The sequence below is a fragment of the Malaclemys terrapin genome, chromosome 2 (genome assembly GCF_027887155.1).
Source record: "Malaclemys terrapin pileata isolate rMalTer1 chromosome 2, rMalTer1.hap1, whole genome shotgun sequence".
In the NCBI taxonomy this organism is placed as follows: Eukaryota; Metazoa; Chordata; order Testudines; family Emydidae; genus Malaclemys; species Malaclemys terrapin.
In genome coordinates this window covers 276,598,473-276,623,955 of record NC_071506.1, presented here as the reverse complement: position 1 = coordinate 276,623,955, position 25,483 = coordinate 276,598,473, and the positions used below count along the sequence as shown (strand labels likewise).

Sequence of the window (25,483 nt, the reverse complement as noted above, 5' to 3'; positions counted from 1 at the left end):
TTGAGTAAGAAGATCCAAACTATGGTGCTGCTACAATTTCACTTACCAAAGACCAAATCTTGAAAGGTGCTTCTGAGCACCCACAACTCCACACTGCAACTCTCAAGGTTGGGCACAGCAGCTCTGTTTAATGAGTGGCCAGATTGCCCACATACAACTAGCCATGACTAAAGGGCAGTGTGTAGGTGTGCTGCCTTACAAGCAGTCCAAGGAAGGAACTGGCCCTTATTAGCAGCAGATTACTATATTCCCTGCACCAACTCAGCTGTCCCTGAAGGAGCATTAAGGTTCCAGCTAAGGCTGTAACCATTCCCCACCCTCTCTGCCATTTCCCACCCATCCTGCAAGGGGAGGGGGTAACACTGAGCCTGCAGTACCTACTTTGTCCCCTGCGCCTGCAGAGATGTGGAGCCTATCCAAACGCACAACTGGTTTATGGCCCTGTGAGTCTGGATAGACCAGATCACAATCTAGCCCTTAGAAATCAGCTTTCTTTAAGGGTGTAGGAGATTCTGGGTACTAGTGCATGCTCACTTTTAAACCTTTAAGGGCCCTTATCCTCAAAATGATCATGATGCGAACCGCTATTTATTGTAACTAATGATGGAAACCTAGGCAATGGGCACCAAACCTCTAATCGTCTGATACCATCAACAGCTGGCTAGATTTGAGTCATCTTATCAGGACTCTTCTTTCAGGTGTGATGCTGCTACTGTCACTGCAGAGGAAATGCAAAGGTTCTCCTATACATACCAACTGTTAACCGGATTTCCTCTTCCTGGTTGGCCAGGCCATCATAGTAATAGAGGTCAAATCTCCGTTCCGTTTTCCAGTCACCTAGTAAGTCCTTTCTCAAGCAAAAAAGCACACTGAAATGGCTTTCACTGCACACGACCCAAATTGGGTACCTCGGGGTCTTCAAATAGCAGCCAACCTGGAGGAAAGAGAGAGAGCATGAAAAACAAAACAGTTGATGGTGTACAATAATAGAAATAACAATAATTTTCACCACTTTATCACTTTCAACAAACATTAATTAATTAAGGCTCATAGTACACCACTAAAGCTGGTACAGGTTATTTCCCCTATTTTTTACAATTAGGTAAACCGAGGCACAATTAGGCCCAGTAACTCACCCAAGGTTACACACAGATATGTTTTTCACTGCAACAAAGGTGTGTTCTTAGCTTGGGTTAATTAACAGGGGTTAAATTAGCAGTGAAGACATTGCAACTTGGCCTTTAGCTTAGCTTAGCAGCTTGAGTTAAAGCCTATAGGGGAACCTGAGGTTAAACTCAAGTTACTAACCTAAGTTAAAAGCCAATTTACTGTATCTTCACTGCTATTGTAACCTGAGTTAGCTAACCGCAGTTAAGAACACCTCTTTTTCACAGAGGGTGAAATCCTGGCCTGACTGAAGTCAGTGGGAGAATTCCCATTGGCTTCAATGGGCCCAGGATTCCATCCCTGGAATTCAGAAGCAAGGAGAACCCAGTTACCTGCAGTAGCTACTAAACCACACTGAAAAGAGTAGAGTAATACGATGATGATGATTTAGTTATTCCTAGGTGCTGTACAGACATATTTGAAGACAAAATCCCTGCTCTGAAGTGTTTACAATCGAATACAATCCCCTCATATCGACACATTTTTCATTGGCATCTCAAATTCAGGGGGTTGGGTTGGGTTTGGTTTTGAATGAGTAGAATAAAACAATACAATCTTTTGACGTTGAACAACCTTTTCCATTATTACTAAAATGGAAAGATTCTCAGAATCTCAGATGGAGTAAAATCAACGCATTAGTATTGGCCACCTTTGATAAACCTCAGTTCTTTTTTTTTAACCTTCAATTGCAAGGACCTTATCATGCTCTCAAGTCACATTTGCAACTCCTGCTGACCTCATATGGAAGGTCCACCCACAGACTAAATATAGCCCTAAGCATTCTTCAATGGAAAAAGAATATAAAGTGTAACTTACTTGAATGGCCATTATTTTTAAATCTTCCAACAGTTTGAAATATAAGTAAATACAGTATTATTGATGTTTTTTGAATAATCACCTAACTTATCATCTATCTATCTATCATAGGGTTTTATCCTGCTGCCCACCACTGTAGAATCTGACCACCTTCCACGTAAAATCGATAGCAATAGCAAAGTCCCTACTGGACTTCATAGAGTCTCTGACACTTCTTCCTTTTTGTGGTAAAAACTCTTCTTGGGGTGCATGTTTTTTATATATGTATATTTTATATATGTCTATATAATATAGGTATGTATATTGCACAAATATATATATATTTCTGGTGTTGACAACATACTGATATGTAAATTATTTAGGCCATGCTCCTATATCCACTGATGTCAATAAGAGATTTATTCTAGATTTTCTTTTCCTGCCTTAATCTGTTCCATGATAAAAACAACGAGGAGTACTCGTGGCACCGTAGAGCCTAACAAATTTATTTGGGCATAAGCTTTCGTGGACTAAAACCCACTTCAATACCATCCCCTTCCCTCCCCAAGTCCTGTGTTGCCCTTTTACGATGACACCCTCCTGAAATCAATGCAATGTCCAGAGGTATTGGTTCACAGGGAGCAGGAGCAGATGTGTTCACTTACTGGGACCAGTCTATCATGCAGTACATATTACAGCAGGGAGCACGTTCAGGATTTCAGCCCCTCTACTAACAGGTAAATGGATAAATATAGTAGCTGGATTGTTTAATGCACCAGGAACACCTGTCTTTTTTCTTCCTGTTGGGATTTAAGTTTTCAGCTATAAAAGATATTTAGTGATTTGCTATATTCCTGTAATTGAAATGTGGCATCTGAACACAAAGCAGCTTTGTTTTCCCCATGGAACTGCTGACTCTTTTATCTTCCAGAAATTGTTTAGGGAAACTAAAGACAAAAATAAAGCTTCTATGTTAACAGGATAGCTTTTATTATGATTATAATTATTTCCATTGAGGTGGTGCCTAGAGACCCCAACTCTATTGTGTTAGGTGCTGTACAAAAAGACGGTTACTCACCGTTGTAACTGTTGTTCTTCGAGTGCTTGCTCATATCCATTCCATTAGGTGTGTGCGCGCCGCGTGCACGATCGTCGGAAGATTTTCTACCCTAGCAACACCGGCGGGTCGGCTGTGGAGCCCCCTAGAGTGGCGCCTTCATGGCGCTGAATATATACCCCAGCCGACCCGGCACCCCCTCAGTTCCTTCTTGCTGGCTACTCCGACAGTGGGGACGGGGGGCGGGTTTGGAATGGATATGAGCAACACATCTCGAAGAACAACAGTTACAACGGTGAGTAACCGTCTTTTCTTCTTCGAGTGCTTGCTCATATCCATTCCATTAGGTGACTCCCAAGCCCAACTTAGGTGGTGGGGTCGGAGTGAGACATTGCTGTGTGCAAAACCGCTGACCCGAATGCAGCATCGTCTCTGGACTGCTGCACTAGTGCATAGTGAGCTGTAAACGTGTGGACTGATGACCAAACCGCCGCTCTACAAATGTCCTGTATCGGAACATGTGCCAGGAAAGCAGTCGAGGAGGCTTGGGCCCTCGTGGAGTGAGCGGTGAGGTGCGGTGCTGAGACGCCTGCCAGGTCATAGCAAGTCCGGATGCAAGACGTAATCCAGGAGGATAGGCGTTGTGAGGAGACCGGTGAGCCTTTCATTCGGTCGGCCACTGCAACGAAGAGTTGCGTCGTCTTTCTAAAGTGCTTTGTGCGGTCAATATAGAAGGCCAGGGCCCTTCGTACGTCCAGGGAATGCAAACGTTGATCCTGGCGAGTGGCATGCGGTTTGGGATAAAAGACCGGGAGAAATATGTCCTGGTTGATATGAAATGGAGAAACCACCTTAGGGAGAAAGGCAGGATGTGGACGAAGCTGCACTTTATCCTTATGGAAAACTGTATAAGGGGGCTCGGATGTAAGCGCCCTGAGTTCAGAAACGCGCCTTGCTGAGGTAATGGCTACGAGGAAGGCTGTCTTCCAGGATAGATACAAAAGTGAACAGGTGGCTAGTGGTTCAAATGGAGGACATGTCAGTCTGGAGAGAACCAGATTAAGGTCCCACGTCGGGACGGGCTGACGCTGTTGTGGGTACGTCCGGTCTAAGCCCTTGAGGAATCTAACGACCATCGGGTTAGAGAATACCGAGGACGTGAATTCCCCTGGGTGAAAGGCTGATATAGCAGCCAGGGGAACTCTAATTGAAGATATCGCCAACCCTTGCTGTTTTAGGGAGAGGAGATATTCCAATATGAGAGGAATAGGTGCCTGCAACGGGGGCGTGGCTCGTTGTTCGCACCAACATGAGAACCGTTTCCACTTGGCCAGGTACGTAGTCCGTGTTGAGGGCTTCCTACTGCTCAGCAGAATCTGTTGGACAGAGTGCGAGCATTGCCGCTCTGCCTGGGTGAACCATGGAGCAGCCACGCTGTGAGGTGGAGTGATTGCAGGTCGGGGTGACGCAGCCGACCGTGGTCCTGAGAAATGAGATCCGGACATAATGGAAGCGGGATCGGTGTTTGAACCGAGAGTTCCAACAGTGTGGTGTACCAATGTTGTCTCGGCCACGCTGGAGCGATCAGAATTACCTGTGCCTGGTCTCTGCGCAATTTGAGCAGTACCTTGTGGACCAGAGGAAACGGAGGGAAGGCATAAAACAGGTGGTCTTTCCAGGGAAGGAGAAACGCATCCGAGAGGGAGCCCGGAGCTCGACCTTGTAGGGAGCAGAACACGTGGCACTTCCTGTTGTCTCGAGATGCAAACAGGTCTATCTGGGGAAACCCCCACCTCCGGAAGATGGAATGTATGATGTCCGGACGGATAGACCACTCGTGCGTCTGGAAGGACCTGCTGAGTCGGTCCGCTAGAGTGTTCTGGACTCCAGGGAGGAACGATGCCGTGAGATGGATTGAGTGGGCGATGCAGAAGTCCCACAGGCGAATGGCCTCTTGGCATAGAACTGACGAACGTGCTCCTCCTTGCTTGTTGATGTAAAACATGGCCGTGGTGTTGTCGATGAGAACTAACACACAACGGCCACGTAGTTGATTGAGAAATGCCTGGCACGCCAGGCGCACCGCCATCAGCTCCCGAACATTGATGTACAGGGCTAACTGGGGTGCAGTCCACAGGCCCTGGGTATGGTGTTCGTTGAGATGGGCGCCCCAACCCAGAGATGAAGCGTCTGTGACCAGATGCAGAGAGGGTTGTGGGGCGTGAAATGGCATCCCTTCGCAGACCACATTGTGATCTAGCCACCAGGTGAGGGAGGTCAGGACCGAGTTCGGGACCGTGACCACCATGTTCAGGCTGTCCCGATGTGGACGGTATATTGATGACACCCAGGTCTGGAGTGGGCGAAGCCGAAGTCTGGCATGCCTGGTTACGTACGTGCAGGAAGCCATGTGACCCAGCAGGGTAAGGCACGACCTCACCGTGGTAGTTGGGAAGGCCTGTAGCCCTTGAATGAGGCTCGTGATGGTGCCAAAGCGGTTGTCTGGCAGGATGGCTTGTGCACGTCTGGAGTCTAGAACTGCGCCGATGAAATCTATTCTCTGGGTAGGTTCTAGAGTGGATTTGTCCTTGTTGAGTAGGATGCCCAACTCGTTGAATGTGTGCACTATTCTGTGGACGTGAGCTTGAACTTGCTCTTTGGTGCAACCGCGTACCAGCCAGTCGTCTAGGTACGGGAACACCTGTATCTCCTGCCGACGAAGGTACGCTGCCACGACAGCCATACATTTCGTGAACACTCTTGGGGCCGAGGATAGGCCGAAAGGAAGGACTGCAAATTGGTAGTGCACCGTGTTTACCACGAATCGCAGGAAGCGTCTGTGAGGTGGGTAAATTGAGATGTGAAAGTATGCGTCTTTCATGTCGAGGGCGGCGAACCAGTCTCCAGGATCGAGGGAAGGGATAATGGCCCCCAAAGAGATCATGCGGAACTTCAACTTTACTACGAATTTGTTGAGTCCGCGCAAGTCCAAGATGGGCCGCAGACCTCCTTTGGACTTGGGGATCAGGAAGTAACGGGAATAAAATCCCCTGCCCCTTAACTCTATCGGAACCTCCTCTATGGCCCCCATGGCCAGGAGCATAGAAACCTCCTGTATAAGAAGTTGCTCGTGAGAAGGGTCCCTGAAGAGGGACGGGGAAGGGGGGTGGGAGGGGGGATAGAAGAAAACTGGATAGCGTATCCCTTCTCCACCGTGCGGAGGACCCAGCGGTCCGAAGTTATAAGGGACCAAGCACGGTGGAAGTGGGAGAGGCGATCCCGGAAGGAGGGGGCTGGATCCTGGGGGATGACTGGGGCGCCGTCCTCGACCGCACCTTCAAAAGTTCTGCCTGGGGCCTGAAGGTGGTCTAGGTGGCCCTTGGTTTTGGCCGGGTTGAGGGCCGGTCCACCTTCTTCTACCACCTCGCCCTCGCCTCCGGGTCGAGTCCTGTCTCTGACGAGGCGGGGGGGGGGTAGAAGCGCTGAGGCTGCGGCCTAAATGGTCTGCGCTGAGGGCCCACAACATGCATCCCCAGGGAGCGCATGATTGTTCTCGAGTCCTTGAGGCTCTGCAGGCGAGAGTCCGTCTTGTCCGAGAACAATCCATGTCCCTCAAAGGGCAGATCCTGTAGGGTTTGCTGCAGCTCCGGAGGCAAACCCGAAACCTGAAGCCAGGAGATCCTGCGCATAGCGATACCCGAAGCCAGGGTCCTCGCAGCTGAGTCTGCTATGTCCAAGGAGGCCTGCAAGGAGGTCCGAGCCACCTTCTTGCCCTCCTCTACCATGGCTCCAAACTCTTCCCTGGACTCCTGGGGAATCAACTCCTTAAACTTCCCCATAGAGTTCCAGGAGTTAAAATTGTAGCGGCTCAGTAGCGCCTGTTGGTTCGCCGCTCTAAGTTGCAGCCCTCCGGCTGAGTAAACCTTACGGCCAAACAAATCGAGCCGCTTAGCCTCTTTTGATTTAGGCACTGCAGCCTGCTGGCCGTGGCGCTCTCGTGCGTTCACTGATTCCACCACCAGTGAACACGGTTGGGGGTGGGTATACAAGTACCCGTAGTCCTTAGACGGGACAAAGTATTTCCTTTCCACCCCTCTCGCTGTGGGTGGGATAGAGGCAGGAGTTTGCCATATCGTATCCGCATTCGTTTGAATCGTGCGGATCAGGGGTAACGCCACCCTCGATGGGGCATCCGCTCCAAGGATATTCACGATCGGGTCGTGCACCTCCACTATCTCCTCCGCCTGCAGGTCCATATTACGGGCCATCCTGCGCAGAAGATCCTGGTGAGCCCGAAGATCTATTGGAGGTGGGCCTGTGCACGATGTGCCCGCCACTGCCTCATCCGGAGAAGAAGAGGAAGATGCCTCCGGTGGAACAGGATCCAAGGGCTGGTCCTGGTCTCCCTGTTCCTGGGCTGGAGCATCACCTGTGCCTGGGTCCAGGGCGTCAGGTGGTGCGGACCCAGAAGCCTCCATGCCCCCTGGCGGAGGCCGAGAAATGGTGGACTCCGGGGCCCCTCTGATGGAGTGACCGGAGCGAGAGGTCGAAGCAATTGGAGCCCCTTGCGCCTGATGGTACGCCCACGGGGTCCAAAACGACCAGTGAGATGGGCCATGAGAATGGTCCCCTGTCGTGTCCTGCCAATGTCCCAAGTCCTGTTCCTCGGCTTGCCCCTGAGGGGGGTATGCCGATCTCGAGAGGTCCTCCGAGGAGTGGGACACCGATCTCGATGGCCACGGCGGTGCCGAGAGCGTCGAGACGATTCCCATTGGCTGCGGTGCCGCACGGTGCCGGTCCGGAGATGATCTCTCTCTACGCGGTGCCGGCGATCGGTGCCGGGACCGCGACCGGTGCCGATGACCTCGTCGGTGCCGGGAGTCGGATCTGGACCTCGACGAGGACCTGGAGTATGCCCGGTGCCGGGAGCGGCCTCTCGACGTCGAGCGTCGACCGTAGCAGTGCCGAGAACTACGTCTCGACGTTGATCGGTGCCGACGATCATAGCGGTGCCGAGACGTAGAGCGGTGCCGCGAAGAAGATCTTGGCCGCGAGTACGACCGGTGCCGAGGCGATATTCGGTGCCGGGACTGCGAGCGGCGTGGGGACCTGCTTCGGGACCTGGATCGGTGCCGAGGTTCCAGCCCTTGCGATGGAGGGCGCATCAAGGCAGGTTTCCCCCTCGACTGGACCGGGCGAGTCAACGGTGCAGTCGGTGCCGGTGGTTGAGGCGGTGCCGGCTCCGTGAGAGCTATTAAGTCTCTCGCCGCCGCGAAGGTCTCTGGAGTCGACGGGAGGCACTGTATCACCGCCGGTCTCGGTGGAGACGCTATCTGCACCGGACTCAACGGCCTCGGCGCCGGAGTCGACGGTGCTGGAGGCACCTGTTTCCGGTGCTCCACCGGCGGACGCGGCTCTACCCCCGGCACTGGGGGAGCCGGCGTCTTCGGCACGGATGTCCCCATCTTATGGGCTTTTTTATGCCCCGGGGATAATGACCGGCGCCGAGGCACTGCTTGCGGTGCCGACGAGGTCCGGTGCCGGGGAGGCTTGTCTGACGCCACTCGCGTGGTCGTCATAGCCGGTGCCGCCGGGGCACTGCGCACCGAGGTGCTAGGTGCCGGGGCCTGACTTGTAGATGGAGCGTCCGGACTAAGTGCCGCCTCCATCAGGAGTTGCCGGAGCCGAAAGTCCCGCTCCTTCTTGGTCCTTGGTCTGAAGGCCTTACAGATCTTGCACTTATCTGTTTGATGGGACTCTCCCAGGCACTTCAGACAGGAGTCGTGCGGGTCGCTCGTGGGCATAGGCTTAGCGCAGGAGGCGCACTGCTTGAAGCCGGGAGCGTTGGGCATGAGCCCGGCCCCGCGGCCGGGGGAGAAAGGGGGAGATGACCCCCTTAATCCCCTGAACTACTTAGAACAACTAGAACAACTTTTAAACTATTTAACTATTTAACTATAAACACTATAACTATAACTATAACTGTGATACAACAAACTAAGCTAGGGAGAGTGGAGAACAGCTAAGCAGCGCTCCACAGTTCCAACGACCGTCAGGGGCGGTAAGAAGGAACTGAGGGGGCGCCGGGTCGGCTGGGGTATATATTCAGCGCCATGAAGGCGCCACTCTAGGGGGCTCCACAGCCGACCCGCCGGTGTTGCTAGGGTAGAAAATCTTCCGACGATCGTGCACGCGGCGCGCACACACCTAATGGAATGGATATGAGCAAGCACTCGAAGAAGAACATTAACTTTAGAACTGCTTAACATTAGAATGGTATGTCTGATTTTCATAGATCCAGTATTCTTCTTTCCTTCATATTATTTCTCCTTTTTTAATATTGTGAATTTTATCTTGATGACTGCTGCACTGATAACCACAGAAATTGAAGCCTTCCGTTTAGCCACACTTTTTATGCCACTTCTATTCTCTGCAAAACTGCTGTCATTGGTACAAGGTATTGGACAATGACTCTACAAAGAGACGTAAGGTCAATTGTCATCCTCCAACACAGAACTACTTGTTCTGAGGGTCAGTAACTTTCAAAAGAAGTTTGGACATTTATATGGATAACGAGAATATCCACAATTACATTAGGGTGAATACAAATATATAAAAAGGCTCTAAATCCTCATCCACTAACTAAAAAGAAACCTTCTCTTTGGGCTGATGTTCCATAATAATTGTCCACTCTGTGGCTTCTTGCAACTTTCCCTAAAGCTTCTGGTGTTGGCCACTGGCAGAGAAAGGATTTTGGACTAGGTGGACGCTGCTCTAGATCTGATCTGATAAGTCCTTTATTCCTGAGTTCCTGGGACTGAATAAAGATGTCAGGAGAGGGTTCTAGCAGGTATAGTTGCTACTGTGGACATTATGGTATATATTGCACATGTAATGCTGCTTCCAATTCTCAGGAACATTGCCTATAGACACCAATGTGAGCTAATCAGAAAAAATAAAGCATATGCTGTATAGGCCATTCTATTACAAAAATCTAAACATTCTCAGCATTGTGAATTATGCACTTTTGTTAATAAGATATATATTTTGCATCTGAAATGTTATATAAACACAAAATCAAGCATCTTCCTGAAGCAGAGTTCCTTGGGATGTTAGGTAACAATTCTCTAGATCAGTAAGTAACTGTTCCCTGACTCATTACTTTGTTAATGTCTACATAACACATCCTTTTATTCAATAGTTTGGAGAGGGAGGGGTTGTAAATTCTTGGCTCAAAAGTACAGAAGAAATCTTGCAAAGTTAAAAGCTAAAAAAATAGATCATCATAAAAGGGATAACAATAAGAGAAGTACATAGATCCAAGATTTCAAAAGATTTCAAATGAGAGGGAAATTGATGAAAAGATTTCACTTTACAAAGATGCTTATATTAGTATTCATGTAAATCAAAGACAAATGTGAATAGTCAGTGACTTCCTTGTAACAATGCTGTCATCCCATAAATGACTGCTAAAATAACGCCCAAAAGGCTTCGAACAATATGTGCTGATGTGAGATTAAGGAAATAGAAAAAGTTTTCCAACCAAGGTTCCACTCTAGTTCTATTCATTCGAACAGCCCCACTGAAGTCAATAGGGCTGCTCATGTGAGTAAGCCCTGCAGAATCATAGAATCATAGACTTTAAGGTCAGAAGGGACCATTATGATCATCTAGTCTGACCTCCTGCACAACACAGGCCACAGAATCTCACCCACCCACTCCTGTATCAAACCTGTGTCTGAGCCATTGAAGTCCTCAAATCGTGGTTTAAAGACTTCAAGATGCAGAGAATCTTCCAGCAAGTGACCCGTGCCCCACGCTGCAGCCTCAGATATGTATATTGCACAAAGAACTAAAAGCACATACTGCATTAACATAATATGTGTTCCACTAGTGTTTAAAACATTGCATGCCAAATCCTCAGCTATTGTAAACAACAGAGCTACACCAATTACACTAGAGGAAGAGTTGGTCTTAACTAGATCGTAAAATAGTGTTGTTAGTTGGACTGATAATCAAGGGTTTCAGTGAAACAAATACTATCAGCTCTCCCCAAGATTTGAGACCAGAGACCAATAACACAGTGAGAAGGGGAATATAGACTAATGGAGGAATGTTCACAAGTGCTCATTTGCTGGTCTAACTTGCTTCTGTTGAAGTCAATGGTCAAACTTCAAATTTAGGCAACATTGAGGGCTTTTGAAAATCCCACCCTGGATACTATTTCTGATATAGTCACCTTCAAGAAGATAATGGCAGTCAAATACCCCAAGTTTTCTGCAAGAGGAGATGAATTCTGTGCCCATGCCTCTTGCTGGCCAAAGAAGCCAGTTGTTTGCCCCAGCCTCACCCACTCGCAAGAAGAGCTTGCATATTTTCCCGATGTCTCACACTCAGGAGACTCATTCATCTTTGTCTGCTGAAATCACACTGATGCACATGCAGAATTCAGAGTGTGTAAATAAAAACCCAAAGATTCCCTTCTCTCCTCTTGGGCTGCTGAAAATCTTTAGACAAGGCCTATTTACTCAGGTCTACATTTACCGGTAGATCGGCACTGCTGTGATTGATGCAGCGGTGTCAATTTAGCGGGTCTGCTAAATCAATGGCAGAGCACTCTCCTGTCAAATCCGGTACTCCAGCTCCCTGCGAAGAGTAAGAAGTCGGTGGGAGAGCATCTCCCATGACACAGCACAGTGAAGACACTGCAGTAAGTCAACCTAAGCTGTGTCAACTTCAGTTACATTACTGAAGTAGTATAACTTAGGTCAACTTACCACGGTAGTGTCAACCAACCCTAAGAGCTTGCAGAGAGATCTGGCTCTTGGACCTATTAGTGTTTAACAATTGTCATTTTTGTAATGGGCCAGCCATATGCTTTGTACTTTACAGGAGACAAAGAGAGTCCTCTCTCAAGGAGCCTATATTCGTATCACAAATGAATACTATAATGCATCAGTTTTAAAATATTTCATCACTTTTGACAGATGCTTATTCATCTATTGCAGGCAAAAAGGTATGGGGGGGAATATAGGGAGTAAGGTATCTTTTATGCTTCATGTTTACAATCCTACAGAGACTTCCCTATCACTTTGCCCCTCCCTTACAAATCCCTTAAGTACTCTCATAAATTTCACTGAGGCAATTTTCATCTTTGGAAAATGTCAACCTTTCAGAAGGGAGCACCTGCAAAGAAAGACTCATTTCCAACTCTATGGGTGGTCTTTTTACACATCTGACTTAATTTCATACTTGCACAATGGCAAATTGAACTCTCCTCCCCAACACTTACTGTGGCAGAATCATTTCCAATGTATCTGCCACTGTGAAAGTTCCTGATCTGCACATATTTCACCATTCATCTCTTATCTTCTTATAGCACAGGACAACTGCATACTTGCCAAGTTTGCTTCAGAAGCAATAATATGAGGCAGAGGCTTTTTCCCCCCTGTTTTTCGGGCTTTAGTAAGCCACAAAGCTTGAGCAGAAACCAATCAATGTTCTCATCATCAGGGCTGGCTCTAGGCACCAGCAAAACAAGCTGGTGCTTGGGGCGGCACATTTTTAGGAGCGGCATGGCCGGCACCAGAATGCCGCCCCTAAAAATGTGCCCCGGCCGCTCTAGCTCACCTCCGCTGCTGCCGCTCGCGCGCCACAGCGCACGAATCAGCTGTTTTGCGCTCTGCTGCTCGCCCTCCCTCCCAGGCTCTCAAACCTGGGAGGGAGGGGGAGATCCTGAGCGGCCGCGGCGCGTGAAACAGCTGATTCGTGCGCCGCTGCTCCCCCTCCCTCCCAGGTTGAGAGCCTGGGAGGGAGGGCGAGACTCCGAGTGGCCGCGGCGCATGCGCCACTTCTACCCCTCCCTCTCTCCCTCCTAGGCTTGAGAGCCTGGGGGGAGGAGGCAGGGCTGGGGATTTGGGGAAGGGGTGGAGCTGAGGCGGGGCCGGGGGTGGGGTAAGAAAAAAACGGGGAAGGGGGGCGGCCAAAATTGTTTCTGCTTGGGGTGGCAAAAATCCTAGAGCCAGCCCTGCTCATCATTCCTTGTAATGTTTCTAATTCAGAGGGGAAGAGAATGCAACATCAGAAAAAAACAGGTGTGTGAATGGCCATGGCTGATCCTTTTTTAGTTCCATTTTATTTAGCACAGGTTTTAATTGTTATGCTTGCTGTGTTTTACACTCTTTACATCTGAATTGCATTTATTCAGCATATCAACCCTGCCATTTCCTGCCTTATGTCTGTTTGCTCGGGTATGACTGTTTCACTTACAAACTCCTCTCCTGCAAAGTCCCATCTTGCAAGATTGAGTAGAGCTTGGCAAAAATAAATAAATAAATAAATAAATATCAGTTCCCTGGCCATTTTGAAAAATTAAAAAAAAAATAGTTTTGTTTTGGGCAAACCAAAAAACGTGGGGGTTTTTTTTCTCAAAATTTCCAGTGAATCGAAAAGTCAACACAACTCTGTGTAGGAAAAAAAAGTTTTATTTTGACATTTCCAAAATAGTTTGATTTTTTTCAGTTCAGTTGAAACTATTCAGTGAACTCAACACGAATTTGCAAATAGTTTTGGGTCAACAAAACTGCATTTTTTCAGCAAATATATTATTAAAAATTCACCCAGCACCACTGTTGAAGTCAGTAGGATTCTATGTGGGTGCAAAGGCCCAGCCTCACAGATCACTGTCTGGGATCAAGGCAATAGTTTGCTAACTCATTAATGCCCCTTTTAAAAACTCGCCAATGCTACTGAATTTGCAATTATATATTTTTTCCAGTTCTAGGATGGCATGGAGGGCAGATCAGTTGTGGCCATTAAACGGTAGCAGATTTCAAGCAGATTAAAGAAAACAAAATTCAATTCTGAATGTTTGGGAATATTGATAAATAGAAGACTAGCCCTGCCAGAAACAAAAAAGTTTTAAACAAAGATCTTTGAGATAAACTAGAAATAGAGTCATGAGTATAACAGAAGCAGTATGTGATTTATTAATATTATTATTTGTATTGTGGTAGCATCTAAGAGCCCTAGTCATGGACCCAGACCCCACTGTGCTAAGCGCTGGACAAACACAGAACAATATGGCATTGGACAGTTTTGATAAAGAAGAAAAACTGTCTTGCATGATGAAATAGGAAACAGATGAAAAGGGGAAAAATAATGGAGAGGAATGGAAACAGATAGGGGTCCAATCCAAACCTCACTGAAATAAGTGACAAGACCCATTGACTGCAGTGGGTTTTGAATAAGGCCACAACATACAATTATGAGCAATTATTATATCAGTGGTGCCTTACACAGATCAGATTAAAGAGATCTATAGCAAATGAAGTGATGGCTGTGGGTCAAGAGCCTTGTGCAACTCGTGCTCGAAAAGGCATGCAGACATCATGGTGCCGAGTGAAGCGTGTCATCCAAGACAGACAGGTAATAATAATGAATTTCCACATCAGTTACAGACTTCACCAATCATAATTTGCGAGTGGTAGGTCCAAGGGATGGTGATTGTAAGCTCTTTGGTTCTTTTCATTAAATGGGTGCACAGTGTTTAATTCAATGGGCCCCCACCCTCACTGGGGTCGTTAGGTGTACTGCAACATAAATAATACATGTAAAAATAAGAGTGATGGCTTTGAGAACAGGGGTTGGTAGAGCATTCCGTGTGCAAAAGCTTAACATTTCATTTTCAAGAAGCCAAGATTTACTCGCAGTGGTATCAGAGACAGTCCAATGTTACAGAAATTTGGGCTATATTTGACCAATCTCGTTCTGCTATATATGCTTGCAAAATCTGTGAAAATCTCTAAAATCTAAGGCTTAATTAAAGAAATGCCGCAATCTTGGTTTTTTTCTTTTCTTAAACAAGTTAGAATCAGATCAATGCTAATATCCCAACAGTAATGACCAACGCTAGGAAAACAAATCCGTGGATGAGATAGAAGACAAAAAGTTTTCTGTAAGGAAACACATTTCATTTCTAAGCTAGAAAGGGATTTGAATAAACAAGGAGTCAAGAACAATTATTTTTAAATGATGGATACCTTAAGATGGAACACACATTTTTCTCCAAAATGGAGCTCACCAGTAATTTATAGAGATATTACAGTGCCTTTGCAGAATCCATACATGAAGCAGAATCTCTACTGCTTGCTCATTACCGAACAATAAAAAGCCAAACTGATGGATTATAAAGCTTGCCCACCAGTTCCCATTTTGCATGTTTTCATCAATTATTTCTTAGCTAAGATGGTTAGATATCGTTTCCCCTTAGATGAGTTGCTTCTAATACATCTAAGTGTGAGAGGTGCCTTGCAAAACAGACAAATTTCCTAGCTGCAAAAGGTTATGGGAAGAGTGTTGCACAGGGCGGATAAACAGACGACGTACCAAAAGACAGAGAATGTGCAGTAAATTTGTGAGTTAATATAAAGCAGATCTTGTTAGTGCACAGAGTGTGCTGGTTGCGTCAAAGGGGTTGAAGCTAATATTTCCCATCAGTGGCATTTTAATGAATAAGTTGAGTTAACAGGTAACTGTCACTGTCCCAGTTTTCTAAATCAAGAAATGTAGGTAGAAAAGTTTAGTAACATGCCCCTTTCCACCACTGCAGGAACCATTGGCAGAGCCAAGATTAGTTCTTGGTTCTGAGCCCTCCTCTCAGATCACTCACTTAACTCGTTAGGAAAGAGTGGGAAAATGAGGAGCTAAGATGATCAAGTAGCTATGGGGAAAGGCAGTGAGGGTTAAAGACATGATAGTGTCTGGATCACTGCAGCGAGGAAAACATTGAGTTTTTAATGGTGTGCACGGTATTCAACTAAAGAGTAGCTCTATTGCTTTAAGAACAGTAGTACTTGTGGCACCTTAGAGACTAACAAATTTATTAGAGCATAAGCTTTCGTGGACAGCCCACTTCTTCGGATGCATATAGAGTGAAACATATATTGAGGAGATATATATACACACATACAGAGAGCATGAACAGGTGGGAGTTGTCTTACCAACTCTGAGAGGCCAATTAAGTAAGAGGAAAAAAAAATTTTTTTTGAAGTGAGAATCAAGCTAGCCCAGTACAGTTTGATAAGAAGTGTGAGAATACTTACAAGGGGAGATAGATTCAATGTTTGTAATGGCTCAGCCATTCCCAATCCTTATTCAATCCTGAGTTGATTGTATCTAGTTTGCATATCAATTCCAGCTCAGCAGTCTCTCATTGGAGTCTGTTTTTGAAGTTTTTCTGTTGTGAGATAGCCACCCGCAGGTCTGTCATTGAATGGCCAGACAGATTAAAGTGTTCTCCCACTGGTTTTTGAGTATTATGATTCTTGATGTCAGATTTGTATCCATTAATTCTTTTGCGGAGAGACTGTCCGGTTTGGCCAATGTACATGGCAGAGGGGCATTGCTGGCACATGATGGCATATATCACATTGGTAGATGTGCAGGTGAACGAGCCCCTGATGGTAAGTCTATTGCTTTAGACTTTTTAAGATAGACTTCACAAAACACTAGAAAATGGGTACAATCCTACACTTGGGAGATTGACTGGATATGACCTCAAAGTACTTTTCCATCCCTAAGTTCTCATTCTGTGATTCACTATAAGTCACATACATGAGCCTCTAACTGTTGAAAAAATTACTGTTCTTTTCCATTTCTGGTTCCAGTTACCATTCTCATTGCCACACTGTAATTTCATGCAGAACCTATTTACTGAAATGCTGCTAAGAAGGAAACAGTCAATTCTAAAGTCTTAGAGCCCAATTCTGTTCTCAGTTACGCCAAAGTAAATACAATGTAACCTCACTGACTTTCCTGGTGCTACTCTAGATTCACATTGGTGTAACTGAGAGTAGAATTTGGCCCTTAATTCTGAAACCAGGACAATGAGTTCCAGGGCTGGTGACATAAGTCCACTGGAATCCGATTTTTGTTACATTCCCTCCGGCATGTATTGCAGTGTACTCTAAGAACTCAAATGTACAGCAGTGACAGATGTTCTGAATAAAACGTAATAAAGTTTGCATCAGATGCCTGAACTAGTGTAGACGAAAAAAAATGAAATTATGTCTACTGGGGTTTCTGCAACTGAGTAAGAATAATTGACTTGGAAAATATATTGCTGATCATGCTTCTAATTCCCAAGCAACTGCATATTAATAGAAGGCGCCACATTCCGTAAGTGTAGTATCTGGAGAATAAGTTGAAGGTGTTTGGTTTTCAGATGTTTTGGGATTTGGTAACATAGAATTTTTGGGGGGAGTGGAGAAGTAGGTGAGTTATAATCTATACTAACCTCACTTAATGTTGTGCTACAAAACATATAACATATCTTTCACTCTGGAGCATGGAAAACATCTGTAAGAGGTGCTAATCTTTTTGAGGTTCAAGCCAAGGAAGTGATACATTCCTTATAATAATACTAAGGAAGGACTAGAAGCATGAACCAGATGCAGCAAATGTTTTCCTTGCTTTGTTTTGATGAGTATTCATCAAATTTGGACATTAATATCATGTTGGGATATTTTCTTGACTATATTGTTTTAGTCCTGAATACTGTAGTACTCTTTTTCCATTACAACTATGAAACACTAGAATTTATCAGTGTTAAGAAAATCCCACTAACTTCAGCCATATGGGAAATATTTGAAGTCAGGATTTGTTTTCAGATACATTTATTTGCATTTGATCAGTTAAAACAAATTATTAGCTTATTGCTTGATGGGTGTCTTTTCATAGATTCCTAAATTGAAAAGGCCAGAGGGAACATTGTGATCATCAAGTCTGATCCCCTGTATAACACAGGCCAGAGAATTTCAAACACTATTCCAGAGTCAAGCCCAATAACTTCTGGCTGTGAGAGAACATATCTTTTAAAAAGACACACAGTCACGATTTAATGACTTCAAGTGATGGATAATCCACTACACCTGTACATAAATTGTTCCAACAGTTAATTACTCTTACTGTCTTTTTTGAAATTTCCATCTAATTTTGCATTTTCATTCTAAATGTAACTAAAATATTATTTTCAAAAATTAAATGTTGAAACATGTCCCTTTATGTTGCCGGGTATTATCATTGTCTTTTATTAGTCTAGCAAAATGAAGACTGAGCCGGGATTTGATTCCTCTCTACAAATACATTAGGGAGGTAAACACAAGGGAGGGAAAGAGCTATTTAAGATCAACAACAGAGTTGGCACAAGAACAAAGCAGCATCGACTGGTCATGAATATATTTGGGCTGAAGGTTAGAAGAAGGTTTCTAACCATTAATGGAGTTGGGTTCTGCCACAGCCTCCCAGCAGGAGAAGTGGGGACAAACAACCTAAGCTTGATAAGTTCATATATGTGATTATATGATGGGGCTGCTTGTAATAGCAAGGAACTGGACTCAGTGAACCAGGAGGTCCCTTCCAGTCCTATGTCCCTGTTATTATTAGTGGTAGTAGCAGAATTGTATGGTGGCATCACCTAGCGGATTCATCCAGGACGGCTCCCAAATGTGCAATCACACAGTAAGTGAAATATAATGTTTGCCCGCAAGTGTTCAGTCCACGTCAAGGGTCAGATTTGTAAATTGCTTCCTTTTTTAACTAAACTCAAAAGCAAATGGTACATACCTGGCAAACATCATAGTGCTCAAAAAGAGACAGCAAGCCGATATCACTGCGGTTAGTGATTCCTTTCAAAACTGTGATATTTCCATTTCCAGAGTCCAGCTCTATTACATCATTGAACACGTTGGACACAGCCTTACCAGTCAGCAGCAAGTTCACAAGTTCCTGTTTACAATATAAAAAAAAAGTCATCAACTATACGTCTCGCCAGCGCACTAAGAATCAACACGACACATTATGGTAGGTCAGCATAGTTAAGGCTGCACCACAACTTTTATTTAAGTGGGGAGTTAACCTTGTCTGGAATAAAGGCGTCAGCTAAGCAGTGGACTTTTCAAAGGATGTGCTTCAGGATTCCGACTCCAAAGCGCAATGAAGAAACATCAACTGGATTTCAAAGGCCAGTGAGATTAGGGCAGGGAAGCCAGTTTACATCCAATACAACCTTACATCCAATACTATTCTCAACCTTTCTTGGTTGGCACCCCCTTATTTTAAGTCAATCATTTTACTAGCCCTGACATGTACTGTAAAAGTAAGAGTAAAAAATGTATCAGCATTAATGCTAAACCTATGTAATCAATGTGCACATGTTTTTTGAGAGGCTGACATACTTGAGCTTGAAGGGTGAGCGGGTGCAGGGAGTGGAGGAGCGTGATTTTCTTTGCTTTAGATTGTAATAAAATTTTCACTGACTTATGACACCCCCCACACCCAATTGACTTTCATTACCCAGCCCCTCGAGGGGCTGCAACCCACTGGTTGAGAAACATTGCAATACCAGAAGACATTATCAAGATATGGTCAACTAGGAGTTGAGTAAACAAGTATTTTATAGTATCTTCCTGATATTTCTGCATGTGTATGGGCATATTTTTTCTATCCGATCTGATTTGCCAAAAGGTTTACTAACGTTTGAGAACCTGGACTCACTCAGAGATGGATTTACCTTCATGGAGGCAGGGAGATGCAGTATCTATCTATATGGCTTTTATCACTGCTGCCTTTTAAAGCCAGTGTGAAACCCAGGCCTCTCACTGCAATGGTATTCCCATTGAAGATCATGTTGGAGAACACTGCAAGGAGGTGGATCCACTCTGGAAGGACAGCTTTAAAATACAGTAAGGGCCTCAGAAAACTGTGACTGTGGCAAGGACTTGAGCCATTAGGGGTTTGACCTGAGCTGTGCTTTGATGGTTTGGGCTTCTTGGAACCTGAATCCCAAAGCACATCTCAAAGGGCGAAATGCTATGTGTATCTAAACCAAAGAACATGTTCCTCCCATGCCCTGTGAATTGAAACAGCCAATATTCATAAAGCCATTGGGTGGCTATCCCTGGAGAAAAGTTAATCAATTCACACTGAAATTCAAATTCAGTCAGGGTAGATGCCTAACATTTTTTTCATAAAGAAAGGCCAAGAAACGAGTGTTATGTGGATGTGTTCATTTTCTAATGAAAGAGATGAGAACAAATGTTGCCTGAACAAAACATCCTTCCATGCTTTAACAATGTATTAAATTCACCCAGTACAACTCCAAAACACCCTTCTCTGCCACTTACTTACAATAATCAGTGGTGGGCTTAGTCAGATGTCACCTGTGCCACCCATTACAGCCTACCCACTACATCTGCCAGTGTGCTCATTCTGTTCCCTCTAATATTACTGTTGGCCAGTCCATGGAGTCGGGGGGGGTGTATAAAGCCTATGGAACTGAATGGGACACCACACACATCTCACTTTGGATAAGACCTCCACAAAACACGCTGACACTAATGGCACATGGCAACATACAGAAGCAGATTATGCCACAGAAAGGTATTGGCTGAGCATTAACGCACAACATTGTGAGGGTCCACAGAGAAAAAACAAAATATGAAGAGAATTTTGAGGAAAACAGATTCAAGTTGCCATAGCTCGAAGGCAGAAAGAATTAAGCTATTGCCAGTTTAGACTGGATTTATGATAGCAATAATACATTTACATATTTATAGCCAGCTTTTATCCCGAAGGAGCCCAGGAACTTTATAGACTTGCACTGATGTACAAACTACATAAAGGGAGCTCTTAGTCCACCAGGGAAGTGCAGCCCCCTCTTACAAGAAGCACTGTAGATGTTTAACAGCACACAGCAACACTGCACAACAGGTTTGGGAAAGGAAGTGAATGATGCCTTTTTCCTGCAGGGCGAATTTAGGTACTGTAGACAGACTGTTTTGAGTTTAAGTTTGACCATGGCCATAAGATTACAACTACTTCTTTTATGAGGACATGCCAATTTAATTATTACAATTTTCAGGACCTCAATTTTATTTCTCATTGGAAGACAGGAACTCCACCAGCCCGGCAGCATTAGTTCGATACTAACTCGGAAGGAAGAACACTAACTTCTGAGCAACAAACACTGCTTCCTGCATCATTGATGCTTACATGGCAACTCAGTGGTATTTGTTAGGTTCCCCCCCCCCCACCCCCAAGTGAGCATTCAATGGGGATGGAAGAAAGATGCACCAGAAACCCAACTCAGATATCAATCAAAAGCCCACTGACTATATCAGGCTTTTGATTAGGTCCCAACTGAGCTTGCAAAAATAAAAAATTAGAAAAACAAAGCAAAATTAGAAAAATAGCAAATAATAAAAAATGTTGTTTCAGGCAGCTAAAGAGAAGATTCAGAAAGCAAGAGACTCTCAGAACAAAGAAGAGAAAACAAAAGTCTTATAAAAGAAAAAAGGAGGAAGACACTTGACAGAGGGAAAAACACACGAGGAACGTGAAATCAACAGTGTTTCTTCATGGAGTATAGTTCATATTATGTTGGCTTTCTGCATGTGCTGTCTTTTAACACTCACCCACCTCCCCTACTTACTTGTGTGCAGTATCCGTGGGTGCCAATCAGTCGGTTTGTGAGCACATCAAAATCATTGCGCACCCTGAAAAAGGTTTGGGAAGATTTAATCATAATTTCACAGGATTTAACATTTCTAAGGTTTGGAAAGTTGCAAACATGGCTCAATTTTTGGATTTTTGGGGGGTACATTTCTCTATGAAAAAATATGCTTGTTTATGTAGTTACCTAAAGCCTGCTGAAGACATAGCAGATATAAGTCGATTTACAAGAAATTAGCAATTAAGTGGCAAACTGTAGCAGTAAAGAGAAAGGGACGCTGTTTTCAACAATAGTTGAAGCTACAAAACGCACAGCTATTGAGTGTTTTGCTTAAATGAATATTGAGCAAAAAAAGAGTGTTAGAAGAAGATATGCAAGTATTCTTCATATATATTAATTACTTCCAAGGATGATTGTTTTAGGAACATACTTGATTTTGTATTTTATGTAATGTTTCAGATATGAAATATAGATATTACTAACAAAGGTGCATCCACCAGGTTAGTCTGCCTTTGATCTCTAGGGAAATTTCTCATTGCTATCAATGGGATTTGTCCATTAACTGCAGACAATTCTGTATATGCACTGTACACAGTAGAATCCACCATACACAACATGGAAGAACAATGTGCAAATTTAAAACCCCATTCTGAGATCCTTGATTCTTAGAAACATCAGAATCATCATAGTGCTTCGTGCCACTGGTCCAGCTACTCCAATACTCTAGATTCAATACAATACTAGATTCAAGAAACATCCTAGTAGACAATTATGGAATACCCTCCCCAAAGAGGAAGTTTTTTTCCTAAATCCCATCAGTTAGTGGTTGGTTTATGCCCTGAGACATGAGGGTTTATATGCCTTATATTTTTTATTCTATCTAATGTAATTGTGAATATTCTTATTATACATATAAATGTCTGATCCTTTTCTGAACCCAATCAAACAACTGGACCCTATGACAATTTTATGGCAATAAATTCCACTGATTATGTGCTGCCTTAAAAGGTATTTCTTCTCTCAGTTTTAAATGTGCTGATTTCAATTACATTGGTTCCCCTTATTCTTGTATTAGTAAAAAGGTAAAGGGATTATCTGACTTTCTCTATATATTTCATTGTTTTATATACCTGTTGCATGTTCCCTCTTCTTTGTCTCCTGTTGCATGTTCCCTCTTCTTTGTCTCCTCTCTAAACTGAACAATCCTAATCTTTTCACTCTCTCCTTTCCATGCATCTAGCAATTTTTGTTGCCTGTCTTTGGACCCCTTAAATTTCAGTTTTAAAAAAGTATATAGCAGTATAATATATCTGTGATAATGGAATAGATATTATGGTTGACTTGGCATGGTTAAAATAGGATTAAACCTGACATTTCATCCAAAACTTGAACTTAACACATATTTTCAGTTCAAAAATTTGGTTCCAAGAATAAAAAAGTTGGGGCATCTCTGCAGTTCCTGGTTATGTCCCAAATATTGCAGAGATATGTCTCTTGTTATATTACTTGTAGTGCCAAAAGCAGGATGTACTGTAAATCTTCTAAGATTTCCAGCCTGCTTTCCGGACTGAAGAGGTCCTTAGAATCACTATATCTGAACTGAACCTGTTGAGGTTCACCTGTGCACTACTTCATGTGTATAAATGAGAAGGGCAATCCAAGAGCCAGTTCCAGTGATGTCTAAGTGCCATACTAGCTAATGTTACTAGTACTGAATCAAAAGGGCTAAGAAGAATCCATGGACACTGTGTATGTGGTGTGGAAAAGTCTTGTGTAGTAAGTGAAGGCAATGTAGTAAGTAAAGGCCTAATGAAGGCCCTGAGGCCTGAACTAAAGTAATGGTCAAGACTTTGCTAATATGAAGCAAAGTTAAGCTGTGAGCAAGAGGCAGGCCCTGCTCACAGAAGTTGGCAAAGAAAGGGCTGATGTTGCAGAAATACATATTCTTTTAGCATAGTTACAGTATAAACATGGTACCAAGATAAACTATACCGGAACATTCCACAGATAACAGGGAACAGACCGACCCATCCCAATGACAGGGGCAAAAGGGTAAAATGATGGATAGAATTGTTTTGATCGAACCAACAGGTACAAGGTGCGAGGTGGCACCTTACTGCATAGAGGGGTTGTACCTTGCTACGTAGAGGGGTTGCACCTCAATACGTCAGGAGTGATGTGTAACTTGTTTGTACCTGTGTATAAGAATGTGTCCCTGAGGTAGTGTCTTTGTCCGGCCACGGGGGCAGTGGAAAGTCCCGCCACTGACCCAGGTCCTTGCCAAGAGGCATCTATTAGTAGTATGCCCGGTAGACTAAGTAATTACGGGGAACTGCAATTGTGTCCGAGATCGCAATAAACCTGGCCGAGGTGCCTTTGGACCTTACTAGACTCTGTGGTTATTGGGGGTTCTCGTCGGGTCTGCTGTGTCAGCTATCTGCGCAGAGCTGGGGCAGCACACAGAGGGAACACACGCACGCAGCCGAGTGATATCAACAGGAGAAAGCAGAAGCACCACACCGGTAGCCTCTCACAACATCTTGTATAAAGAGATTACAACCTTTCAAGGCATGGATGGAACGATAATAATCTTTGGACTTTGGCCACTCATTAGTTTGAGAAACAGTTGCATCTTGAAAATGACACAGCCTTGTTCGAAATGAGCGGACTATACAATATACGTCAGTTAGGGGCGATGGGACATACAAGCAGGACAATGGAAGGAAGTTCTAATTGCTTCTGTAGGTGCAAACAATATGGGACTTTAGAGGTGTATCTCAGATTTTCAAGAAGAAACATCTGCATTTCAAATCATTTCTGCTAGGGAGGAAACAACCACCAAACATATAGCTATAAGATTTACAACGATTATTAATCATACTGTCACTACAATTCCCCAGTCCCAAGAAGTTAGCATGCGAGCCAGAGTGTTTATTTACAGTACAATAAGAGGTGTAGTATTTGACGGGCCTAGCACACTTTAGGCACTTTATAGACAGCAAATAAATACAGGTAATGACATTGCATTGTATATTTTTGTCAGCTTGCAATGCAGTACGTTGAAGACATGCAGCTTGTGAAAGGGCCATGAATTTTGATGTCCTGGTAATAAATTGTCTAAAGAACCTTAATAAATAAATTATTGTTATTAATGATACCACTTCAATAGCATTTTCCATCTGTAAGTCCTGGTCCACACTGCCGCCTAAATCGATGTAAGTTACGTCACTCGGGGGTGTGAAAAAATCACCACCCTGAGCGACGTAGCTTATCTTGACCTAACACGGTGTCTACACCATGCTATGTTGATGGAAGATGCTCTCCCGCCAATTTAGCTTCCACTTCTCGGGGAGGTGGAGTACTGAAGTCAATGGGAGAGCGCTCTCCCATCGACTTATTGCGTCTTCACCAGACCTGCTAAATCGATGCCACTGAATCAATCACAGCAGCGCCAATGTAGCAGGCCAGTGTAGACAAGCCCTACGTCTTAAAGCACTCTACAGTGGTGAGTATCATTATCCTTAAATTAAAGATGGGGAAGCTGAGGGACTAAGAATTTTGTCCAATGGTACACAGTGCATCAGTGGTTCAGCTGGGTATAAAATCCAAGTCTCCTGGCTCTATTCCCTAGGTCAGGAGGGTCTCAAGTCAATGAAAAGATGCTGCTCAAGTACAAGGCCATTAAAAAGGGGGGATTGCCTCCTTTCATTACCCTATAGGGCTTTTGTGCATCTTCATGGTGTGACATTATCAGTATTTTCCTCTGTTACGATAGCGTGGAAGTACTACTGTAGAGTGGGAGAAAATATTTTGATTGGAGGCTGAAAACACAAAATCAACTTAGATATGGGGTTTGGATCATAAGCAATAGTCTGTAAAGAAAATGGTCCAGTTAGACACCAAGGTTCTGATTCAGGAAAGCGCTTAAGCACGTGCTTAAAGTTAAGTTCATT

At 44.5% G+C, this 25,483-nt stretch overlaps 1 protein-coding gene across 2 annotated transcripts in view; it reads right to left on the bottom strand.

Annotated features, from left to right (window-relative positions):
- The window catches only part of MINDY4 (MINDY lysine 48 deubiquitinase 4), a 99,637-nt gene that overhangs the window by 12,725 nt on the left and 61,429 nt on the right, over positions 1-25,483 (bottom strand). For both annotated transcript variants that reach the window (XM_054016610.1, XM_054016612.1), the window contains exons 14-16: positions 21,510-21,573; positions 18,644-18,805; positions 754-934 (exon numbers count right to left, since the gene is read on the bottom strand). In XM_054016610.1, the coding sequence (XP_053872585.1) occupies positions 754-934; positions 18,644-18,805; positions 21,510-21,573 (407 nt within the window). The remainder of the gene's footprint in view (positions 1-753; positions 935-18,643; positions 18,806-21,509; positions 21,574-25,483) is intronic.